Source organism: Nannobrachium achirus, assembly GCF_963921795.1.
Source record: "Nannobrachium achirus genome assembly, chromosome: 18".
NCBI classification, from domain to species: domain Eukaryota; kingdom Metazoa; phylum Chordata; class Actinopteri; order Myctophiformes; family Myctophidae; genus Nannobrachium; species Nannobrachium achirus.
In genome coordinates, this window is record NC_137825.1 from 44,427,639 (window position 1) to 44,439,859 (window position 12,221).

General features: G+C 42.2%; 1 protein-coding gene across 1 annotated transcript; it reads right to left on the reverse strand.

Annotated features, from left to right (window-relative positions):
• Positions 1-2,211: 2,211 nt before the first annotated feature.
• On the reverse strand, positions 2,212-6,803 carry LOC308302759 (homeobox protein Dlx4b-like; the record flags this gene model as incomplete). Its single annotated transcript, XM_080747050.1, has 3 exons — positions 2,212-2,472; positions 4,968-5,161; positions 6,428-6,803. 3 exons carry the CDS (start codon positions 6,801-6,803, stop codon positions 2,212-2,214), a joined length of 831 nt encoding a protein of 276 aa, XP_080603176.1.
• Between the last annotated feature and the right edge of the window lie 5,418 nt (positions 6,804-12,221).

Below are 12,221 nucleotides of genomic sequence, written 5' to 3' on the forward strand. Positions count from 1 at the left end.
GCGTGAGGGCGCGTGTGCAAGACACCAGTCATGTTGCCATACCTTAGCTTTTGCCGAACTGACGCAACTGAGGAATAGATGGAGACATTGTGCTAACTGTGTGAAAGAATAATTGAAAAGGTCGCTGAACCTCATGACCCCTGAAATGACATCATAATGGAAGAGGCTGCCGCTGCACCCTATACTGCACGACTAAAAAAAGGCTGAAATGATCGCATGTAAGGGCATAGGCCTACGAAACCCGAAGGAGGTTTGTTTGAGAAGAATATATCATTATAAACGGATCACACGTTTGATTAGTATTTATTTATTCCTTATATCTTATGCGGGAGTGAAGTCTATCCTTTGTGATTATAGTCTGTACCATCTGCTGTTTGCCAAGGCGGGGGGAATGAATTAACAAATAAGAGTTTATTTAATCACTATAGATCTTAGCCTAAACCTTGAGATCTAGGATCATGCACCTCGTGTAAATAGCCTAATCGTCGAAGCAGGGGCGTCACAAGGGGGGAGTGGGGGGGGGGGGGGGCAAGGTGGAGGGGCCTTAATTATTTTATACTTTTCTATTCTATTGAAAAATAGCAGATATACAAGCTCCCTTCTATTTTTGAAAAGTCAGTGCAAATCTTTGAAAATATGTTCTTTTTAAGCAAACATTTGTAACTCAAATGTTGCTTCTGGGGGGTCCCTGGAAGTGGAACTACATATTTTGAGTTGGGGGTTCGTGGCCATATACATATCATTTTGGGGGTCCTTCAGATGAAAAGGTTTGAGCACCACTGACATAGAAACATCAATTAAAAAGAAAAAAAGAAAAAAAAACTTTCAAAAGATTTGAAATATTCAAAGACTTGCACAAATGTTCAAGATTTTTCAAAAACAGCAGATCTACAAGCTCGCAGCGCGGCACTGTGAGCTTGTATATCTGCTATTTTTCAATAGTCAAAGCACAAAATGTGAGTGAATCATTGTACCCAGGGCCCAGAAGTTGGTGCGACACCCCTGTTAGCAAGCAGCCTCCAGAGTGAAAAATTAAGAGAAAAGAAGAGTTTGGATGTTTCTCTTAAAAGCCACTATTCGGCGCCATTAATCAATGCTCGCCGCCGAGCACTTGGACCTCCACACAGCGGGACACTGTTTACAGTGATATAAATAGCTTGTCCTCAATGTTTAAACAGTTAAAACGCCAGAACGTGCAAATCAACACAAACGACTATTAATCAAGCGCAGCTTCGTGATCCAATAATAAAGTCATTTATCATCATAATATGACAACAGAGTAGTTTCCTTCGTGGGTTTACTTCAGCCAAGGAAGAGGGGAAATATCGTTTTAGTCCCTAATCACGACATGTGTCCTCTTGAAAATGTATGTGGAGAAAAAAGGGGGACGCAATGAGGGGAGGGCAACGCCTCGATCCTCTTTGCATATTTGCCCTTTGAGAAAAGGACGGTTAATTGATTTTCAGTTGCATTAAACTGCATGAACTAAAGCCGACGAGCAAACATCCGCAGATTAAACCCGTTTATTAGGCCTATATGTGCATATTCATCATGGAGTATAGACTTACATGGGCCTGCTTTGCCTTGATCTTGATGTATGCATGCGCATAATAGGCCTAAAATGCAACGCTATGCCTAATCACCCGCTGATCCCTGCACTGGCTGACCAATTTGGACGTAGGCCTATGGGAGCGTGAGTGAGCGTGCATGTTTATTGCTGACACCTCTTAATAACGTGACCCAACAATGACTCATTTCCATTCAACTGTTTTTTATTGTCATAATGAGAATTATCATTTGCAGCGCAACGCCACGGCCCTGCATGCACGCTTTGATCAAAACATGCATCCACATGTTCTTATATTTGTTTACGCACGCCAAGTCAATATTTCAGTTAAGGCGCGTGCACTCGCTGTTATAGTATAGCATCAACTGGGATTTGCAACAAAAAAATGTATTCCACGCAATAGACTATATAAGGCTAAATCAACTGAAGCCCATGACAGGACATCTTTTTTAGCAAACCGAACATGAAAATACAATTCAAACGCACACAGTAATAAAACAATTTAACACAATTCAACGTTCTGCTGCATGATGAGTCGTGGTGGTTTAGTGGCCCGGAGTCATTACCGTGTCCGTAGGCCTACTCCTATAGGCCGTGTCACCAGGGTGCTGCCTGCTACACCGAGCCGACAGCAAGTAATCCATTCACATCATCTGAGGCCTGGGCATGGCGTCCTGGTGGTGGTGATGGTGGTGGTTTGGGTACCAATGGCCAAAATTGTTCATGTAATTGTTCGGGTGCATAGGGGTCCCTTTATTCGACATTGACACCTCCCAAAGTTGCGGCAAGCCCGCGGAGCAGGGCGATATGGACGACGTGCTGTGAAGATGTTCTCCCTCTGGCCCGCTGCCATGCTTCATGATCTTTTTATACTTCGACCGCTTATTCTGAAACCATATTTTCACCTAAAATGAGAGAAAACACATTACAAACGCGGTCATTGCGGCAGCGGCGTCAGTTCAGAAAAAGCTAAGGTATGGCAACATGACTGGTGTCACACCAGTCATGTTGCCATACCTTAGCAACAGGCACGATTACAGTGTGTTTTATTATTTCCCCCTGTATCCATGTATGGCAGATGCCATAGCTGGCCATACCCAATTGACGCCTCTGCATTGCGGTATAACGTTCAACAACGCCAACTTAAGACAATTAAAACGAATGGCTGTTAAAATGAGCATATTTTTGGCATTTCAGAATAGACTCAAAGAAATTGGACAACCATAAGTAAAAGTGACGCTGGATTTATACCACCATTAGTCCCACATGAGCCATTTGCAGTGCAGTGAGATTATAGATAGAGTGGCGCTTGTAGTTCGTTAAATGCTAACTCTTCCATTGTTCTGTTTTATGAGGCCAGTGGTGCATATAGGCCTCGACAGCAACAAACCGACACTAAGAATTGTTGAAATAAATAAAAAGGGGCCCAAATAGACGCTGTGGTGGGTCAGCGGACTTTCTGCTGACTCGAAAAACTAAAATGCTGTTTTAGGCTTTACAATATGACAAATATTCATAAAAAGGCGTCAAAGAGCCAAAGGGGGGGAAAACGTTAAAATAGCTCAGCAGCACAAAATACATCAAAACTGGGGCCAACTGCGAATTTTATGGATTATGGGAACATTTTACTGGAGGGGGCTTTGGCTAACAGACTGGAGTCATTGGACTGTCTCCTATGTGAAAATATATAAATGGCAGTTTGGACTGAAATTATAGGCTGGATATTAAAACACCATAAAAGAGTGGAAAATACCTAAATGACTGGTCCCCTAAGACAATGCATCTGCATTACAGCAAGCACCTGTTTATGTGACCAACATAACTGTGAAACTATTACCATATTGCCCATTTCATATTCATTTAATATGTAGACAATTTAACTATGGTGTGTGTGTGTGTGTGTGTGTGTGTGTGTGTGTGTGTGTGTGTGTGTGTGTGTGTGTGTGTGTGTGTGTGTGTGTGTGTGTGTGTAACCGTTCAATGCGAGTGTGGCCGTTATGTTTGCTAATTGTTTTGTTTTATGTCTTTGTATGAGTTTTCCATAATTTTCCCTGATAAATTTGTTCACATGCGTGTACCTTTCAGGGCAGCCCTTGCTCATATCATAGGCCAATTTGTGCATGACCCATTTTGTAATTACAGTTCAGTTCTCTGAAATGTGAGGGGATTGGAGGTACAATGGAAATATGATGCTCAAATTAAGTATGGTAAACGTGGGCTGCATTAAAAGATTGACTTACAAAGTACCACAATTAGGTTTTTCATTTGATCTGGAGAAGTACAGTAAGCTTTAGGCTAATGATAGCCGCGGCCTATGAGAGATTTCCTGCTCAAACGTTGCTGATAACATTACATCCTAAAAAACTAACTGACTGGAATTTATATTTGGATATTTGTATTCAGTATCATTTCCAAATTAACATGCATGACCAAGCCTTATAAGCCTATAGATAAAATGACTTTGAACGTGTCATCTGAGGCGTCAATTGGGTATGGCAAGCTATGGCAGCTGCCATATCTTGGTTACAGGGGGAAATAATAAAATGTACTTTTCATGGTGCCTGTTGCTAAGGTATGGCAACATGACTGGTGTCTTGCACGCGCGCCGCTTTTTCTGAACTGACGCCGCTGCGTGTCATGGATATATAGCTGTCGCCCACACCGCTGTAGGCCCAGGTCACGGTGAAATGTCAACAGGCTTGACATTCTATAAGCCAGGAAGACGTGCTAAATAATTTGCCTGTGATATCATTATTATGCTGCTAATATAAGACAATTGGTGTGGCCCTGTACCAGCCACAGCACATATACAAACCAGTGGTGGAAAAACTACCCAAATGTTTTACTTAAGTAAAAGTATCAATACTGCAGAAATAAGTAAAGGTCCGGAATTCAAAATGTACTTGAGTAAAAGTACAAAAGTATTTGGCATCATCAAAATGGACTTACAAGTACCAAAAGTACTCATTATACAACATGTGCTATATGTTTTCAAATGTCTAAAATGTATACAAATCTTTTGAAAATAGCAAATCTACAATTAAGCTCACAATGCATTTTGAGCTTGTAGATCGGTTATTTTCAAATGGCCGAAATGTAGCCGGGTTGAAGTGGTTTGTGATTAATGTATGTTTTGTTATAAAAAATAAAAATCTACTAAGTAACTAGTAGCATAAGTTTACAAATAATTGCAGTGGAGTAAAAGTACAATATTTGGATCCGAGATGTAGTGGAGTAGCCTAGAAGTAAAAATTATAGCCTATTGGTAATTGGAAATACTCAAGTAAAGTACAAATACTTCAACATTGTACTTAAATAGGCTATAATACTTAAAGTAAATCTACTCGGTTATACTTTACACCACTGTTGAATATTAGGATGTCATTTCCTCCAGGCCCACCTGTGTCTGTGTGAGGCCCAGCTTGGCCGCCAGGTCGGCCCGCTCCGGTAAGGCGAGGTACTGAGTCTGTTGGAAGCGCTGGTGCAGAGCCTGCAGCTGCAGGCTGGAATAAATAGTCCGTGGCTTGCGCATTTTCTTCCCTTTGCCATTGAGGCGAATCTCGCCGTTTTCGATCACCGTGGACTTCTCGTGATCTTCAACAGAAAAGCAGCAGATTAGCACGCAAAGCATGAAGGAGTTTTGATTTTACAGTACACCAGACAAGACAAAATCACAAAAAAGTTGCACGTAACTAAGGCATTATATGGTTGCGTTTTTGCAATTAATCGAATAAAATGCATCTCGCATAAAAAGCTAAGATCAGGCTAAATGACAACAGATTTTGGGAAAACTTCCTCTTAGCGAAGACCTTTTGACCCCTGTGATACAGCCTCCAGGCTTTGGGCCTGTAATGCCAGGCCTAAACATTTAAACATGGATTGTTCAGATGCTACCACGGTGGCTTATAGCTTTAGCTAGGCCTATACAGATCTCATGTTGCTGTGTAATTAATATACAGTGCAAAAAAAATAAAGGCGGATTAGGATATTCGTGCACAGAAAGTGGGACATGTTTCTAAACTGCTAACAAGTATACACAAATGAAAGTCTGGAATAGTTGTATATATAAAATATGGCGTGGAAAGGAACGGCTATATAGCACGGTCCATGATAGCACGTAGCCTATAGCTGCCCACAGAGCATTATGGTTAATAAAACTAATGGCGCCATGATCGCCATCTATTCATTATATAACAGTAACACAAGACCATGCATCCCTGCAAGAGGCAGCAGAGAGAGGGGTCTCGTGAAGACATTTTGCCCCTTAAATTGCTGAGGTGAGAGTGTAGTATCCTGTTGCAGCAAAGTGAAACTTTGTTCAACAAAGCTATAGACCAGTGGTTCCCACTTCAGACCCAAAAGAGAGACGTTTGCCCAGCCGGGACCCAAACTAGTGAAAATAGCAGAACTACAAGCTCACGTTTTCTACAGGGAATGTATTTGATTGTATTTGTATTTTATTCATGAAATTACTACAAAAAAATCTTTGAACAGTCGCCTATTTTGTAAATTAAATAATAATGCTTAATTTACGATGTCGCGACCCATAAATATTGACGCGGACCGCGACCCACAAATGGGTCCCCCGTCCCGTCCCAGTGTTTGGGAACCAGTGACAGGCTATTAGCCTAGACTATAAGGCGATCACGGTAATATTTGTTATTGTTCATATAGTCTGAAGTGCACTGCTTTGTATAGCCTATTTATTTTGTGCAAATCGCATGTCATCTCTGAATTTATGGCTCAACCTCTGCACAATGACATGGCTATAAACAATGTGTCATAGCATATAGGCCTAGGTCGGATCAAACAAATCAGGCTATAATAATGCATCTCCATTGGAAAATGACCTGCTCTCACCTGTGTCCTCTAACCTCGAGTGGCTCGCACTATTGATACTGTTGTGATTGCTGTGCTGGTGGTGGTAGGACATGTACGCGGAGGAGGGATGAGAGTTCATCGCAGCAGCAGCAGCAGCAGCGGCAGAGGGGTAGGCGTAGCCCAGCGAGCGTCCATAGGAGGACGCGCTGGAAGGGAAGGGGCTTTCGTGCTGAGAGTGGCCGGCCGCGTGCAAGCCATGCACGGGGTAAATGTGCGAGAGGCGTCCGCCGGGGGAGTGCTGCTGCTGCGGCGGCTGCTGGTGCGCCGGGTGGTGGTGTCCGTGGCCGAACTCTAGAAAGGCCGATTTGGAGGGATCATTCACACTGTCAGGAGGCATGAAACCCATAGACATCATTAGCTGATACGCAGGTCCATAAACCCGTCGCTCATGTGTTCTTCGGACAAACACGGTGGGGGGAAAAAAAGTTGGAACAAATCCAGTCACGTCCAGTCAGTGCATCGCTCGGGGAAAAAAATATGTCCAGGTATTCCAAGATTAGAACTGTGTATGAAAACAATCTAGGCCTATTCGTGCACTTCTGTCATTTATTAAAAAATAACGAAACAGGTCCCCCTTTAAATCAATGGTAAAAACTGACGTGATTCTCCACTCCAGTCACCTCACCTCGCATGTAGACACAAGCGTGCGTCTCAAACATACTGCCTTCCATCAGAGCGCGCTTCTGATTGGTCTCCAGCACCGAGCTGTCACTGGAGCTCCAACATTAAGTTCATTAACATATGCTGGTGGATGCAAGGCAGCCATTCATGCCCATGACAGAGGTACCTCCCTTTGACTGATTAATTTACTTTATAATGGACGGATATTGATTTCATATATGACTATATACGCGATCTTCAGGTGCAGGATTATATCGTTCTATTTTTTTATTTGTATTTATTTATTTATTTATTTAAACGACCCTGTTTACAAAATGGCTAAAATAAGGCGGGGAATTAGGCTATATTCCGCTATATGACATGTTATGCTAATAGTATTAATTAAAAGTTGGACACTTTTGTTAAGTACAAAAATTAGGCTTATAAACCATCAATTTGCATCGCACACACAGGCTAAAGAAAAACTGATTATCTTGGCCCACCATCCGAGTAAAAAGGCGATATCGATTTAAAAAATAGGCCTATTTTAGTTTCACTTTGGGCCACAGCTCTGTGTAATTACGGTAATTCATTAGGTAATTAGGTAAATTAATGTTATTTAAAGTAAAATGTACAATTAAAAAAGTAAAAATACGGGCTTTCTCTATATTTGCCTAATTAGTTGACTGCAACCATCGTTTAAAATAGGCCTATACACACACACATAACAGTTCAATAGTTCGGCCAATTAAAAGGCGTAATGATGAGTGGTAGACATTTGGTTGATGAATTATTTGCCCTGAGGTTGTGCACTTGTCAGCCGCCTGCCATCTCACTCAACATGTCAGTGTCCTATGTGCAATTCTTCTCGCCGTGGCGCCAGGTTAAAATGAGAACGCAACTAAAGTCTTAGTGAATAATTTCTCACACTCCAAGCTTGAAATCGAAAACTCGGCAGCTTTGCGAATAACAAGTTCAGTTCAGTTTCTGGGCCTATCGAATGCTAGCTCGGCATGCTGGCCCACAGGCTAATAGCAGAAACAGTGAACATAAAACAAACCATGAACATATTAAAAGCACAGTATAGACAAATATTAAATCATGTGAAATCAAATGAAATATTTTAATCTAGACATCATTGTCGTCGTTGCATAAATATAAATAATGCTGGTAGTACAAACCCCTAAAGCTAAAGATGTATGATGTATTTATTTCTAATGGTGCGAGTAACGATTCTCACTTATTCGAGTGTCAAGTCTCCTAATTCTCATTTTAAATACAGCCTAATCACCTTAATAACAAAGCCAAGCCTATTACACATAAAAGGCTTTAAAACAGGCCTACGAGTACTTAATTATAGTCTCCGAGGGCAGCGGATGCGCAGAAACTAAAAATAAAACGGGTTGGTAGGCCTACAATGCAATGCAGGACACAATAAAATGAAACTTAATGGCCGATGATGGATATGAAAATTACAATTAACAAATGATGGCTTTCATTGTGCAATATTCGTTTTTTGTTTTTATTCTTGTCCATGATGCATGTAATGCCTAATAGTATCTCTGCTGTAATATTCAATCATAAGTTTAACGTTTTATTGCATTGCATGTCAGCAAATATGTTTTTAATGTCATGATTTAACATCATGCATGGATCTTAGTTTGGAATGGAAATCTTCAGATTCAGATGTTTTATTTGGTTGGTTCTGATCCCCCAAATGGACCATTACAGGTCAATCTTTACCCATTAAATGAACACGGGTGGATATTGTATAGCCTGCAGCCTATATGAGAGAAAAGTGATGGAACTCTGAATGCATGGGGATTATTGCAGTCTTTAATGTATAGCCTAACTTCTCCAGAGGCAAATATAGTACTCTCATATTTATATTCATTGGTGTAACATAGAGTATGTCACTTATATGTTATTTTCTGCCAACTGTCAGCTAACATCAAATTGGTGGAAAGTGGGAAAAACAGATACCTGCCAAAAAGAGAAATGGGGGGATTGTATCAAATGCAGCACAGGCCGGCACAGTCAGCAAAACCCATGCATAAGGTGCATATGGGATTTACTGTTGATGTACGCGGAGAAAATGGTGACCACAGACTCAAAGAGCGGCCCTGTCTCAATATTCCAGCCGTCAGGGGTGTCCCACCAAATTCTAGGCCCTGGGTACAAGGATTCACTCACATTTTGTGCTTTAACTATTGAAAAATAGCAGATATACAAGCTCACAGCGTGGCACAGAGTGCCGCACTTCAAGCTAGATCAGCTATTTTTGAAAAATCGTGAAAATTTGTGCAAGTCTTTGAATCCTTCTAAGGTTTTTTGAAAAACCTATGTTTCTATGTCAGTGGTGCTCAAACCTTTTCATGTGAAGGACCCCCAAAATGATATGTATTTGGCCACGGAACCCCCATCTCAAAATATTTAGTTCCAGGGACCCCCCAGAAGCAAAATTTGAGTTACAAATGTTTGCTTAAAAAATACAGAAGATTTGCACACATTTTCACGACTTTTCAAAAATAGATCTACAAGCTCGCAAGCTGTGAGCTTGTATATCTGCTATTTTTTAATAGCTAAAGTATAAAATAATGAAGGCCCCTCCACTTTGGGCCTCTCGGATTGGGGCCCTAGTAACTCAGTCCCACTCCCCCCCTTTGTGACGCCCTTACCAGCCGTCATGGACTCACTGCCACCTCAACCATAAACCTGCAGGTGGAGGAGAGCTTTGGAATGGAGGCTGCAGCAAACTCCCTATAGTGTTAATTTAACTCTGAGATGGTATAAATGTACCCATAAGGGTCAGGAACAGGATACTGTGTCACAAGGAGGAGCCCTATTCCAAAACATTATTTACACGTTTTGAAAGAAGAAAATGAATTTCTGCAGTTCATTCACTACTTAAGGGCCCAGTATAAAAGTGTTATTTTTTCCAAGGCAAGGACTCTAATGAACAAATAGGCTTCTTTTGTGCCGTATATTTAATTTAGTAAGAATAGATGTTATAACCTACCTTTTTCAAAGGGTTAGGAAAATTCCCTCTATACTTTTCAACACAAAGAACATCATTTGCCACCGCGAAAGACCAAAAACCTAGCAGGCCAAACGGCATCCATCAGCCACATCATGACAATGTTACGGGTGCAACATCAAATGTTTTAGACCTCAAGCATTTGGCTTCCGTCACCCGTATGAGCTATACTGTCAAATGTTATACCTCATGTCTTTGGCTTCCATCGCATGTATAAAGCTATAGCTGTCAAATTATGAACAGAGTTGTTGGTGGGTTGAAACGTGGTGTCAAGCGCGGTGTCCAACCCAGTCATTTTGGTCACGTCCTATACACTGCTCGCTCCCTGCCCGGGCCCAATAGTAGGCCTACACCAGCAGCACCGGGCGGCTCAGGGGCTGGACCATGTCCCAACACCGGCTGCAGTGAAACCTCCACACGGGCCTCAGCCAACCAGCTGGCCAGAGCTGAGCCACAAATTATTATCACAGTGAAATTACAGTCACAATAAAGAAGAAAGAAAAAAAGGCTGCTGAGTGCTGAGAGGCCATACAGTTTTCATATTGTGGTGCAGAACTTCACACATGAATCTGTAAACTCTACAAAGTAAAATCATCAGAGTTAAGTCATAGTGTGTACATATGTAACTAAATGAACACTTGAGTTTAGCACTGGGATACTATACGGCTGAGAGGAATTTCAAGATGTTGTGATATCTGCCTGAGTCTATAAGTGACCTTGGTTATTAGTTAATTGCTACATTTGAGAGGACTAATAGGCCTGAAATGTAACCGCATGAACCCTAGAATGTCCCAATGCTCAAGATAGAAGAACATTTGGCTAAAATAAGCAAACATTCAGCAAAAACAAAACAACATTTGCCGATTATCTGAAAGAAAGCTTCGGGTGTGAGCTTGAAGATCGGCGTTTTTAGCTATTTGACTTGGCAACTAAGTATAGAGTTTAAGTGGTTCAGTGAGATTATTTTCTAAATTAGGTTTGTCCACTATAGGACAGCTACTGTGAGATCGACATTTCTGAGCAGGTGTTACTGGTAGCTTTATCAACAGGAAAACAATCATACAGTATAGCTCAAGAGGAAACTGATGATTTGACAGGTGAATGAGTCCACTAACAAATGAAGAATAACATGGACACACGTATGCACTCACGCACACACGTGTGCACACACGCATGCAACACGTACACACAGACCGACATACACACATACACACTTTAAAGAAGCACTTTACCGGCTGAATGAAAAGGGTTGAGCCCTAGATGCGAATGTCTGTCATAGCTAGATATGCCAGGGTGTGGGGAAGTCATACTGTGCAGTGTGTGTGTGTGTGTGTGTGTGTGTGTGTGAGTGAGAGAGAGTGTGTGAGAGTGTGTGTGTGAGAGAGAGAAAGATAGAGAGAGAGAAGGGAGAAAAGGGAAGGTAGAGAGAGAGGAGGCTCTTTAAGGCTTGTAATTATGTCTGCATTATGGGAGAAGAACAAAGGCGAGCCCTGCAGTCATGGGCTGGGATGTGCCCTCACCGTGGCTGTCTTAATACACGCAAAGGGAAAATGTTAATAACAATACTCCTGAACTCAGCCCAGACTCACTGGCGTCTCCTAGCCCACATGGTGCGCATGGGCATGTGTGTTCACTGTACTGTACGCGTGTGTGTGTGTGTGTATGCGTGTCTGTGTGTGAAACGCGATTGCACATAGGTGTGTTTTTCTCACACACACATGCACGCACCGGTTTTGTTTCGTCCATCATGCTGCCTCTTGATGCAGAGTGACAGCATTCCTCATGTACAAATCAAGTGCACATTCTCATGCAACCGCCGAGTCTGTGATCTCCCCTTGCTGGCATGTCATGTTTTACAAGCAGGCCTCTGTCAGGGGCTGAGCGCGAAGGCCTCGTCATGTTGGAGTGACAGCCCGCGACCCTGACGGGATGCCACAATCTATTATCACGGGGCACCCAGCTCACCACATAACATGACAATATAAGATGACAATATGAGACCCCCGGCCGCCGGCGTCCCTTTTCAGCAGCTCACTCCGTGGGTTAGGTGGGATGGAGCCCCGGCTGAGGTGCGGTTTTAATGGTATCCTCCTCCTCACCCCCGGAATATGCACGAAGGAGGGAGGGATCTGGGGG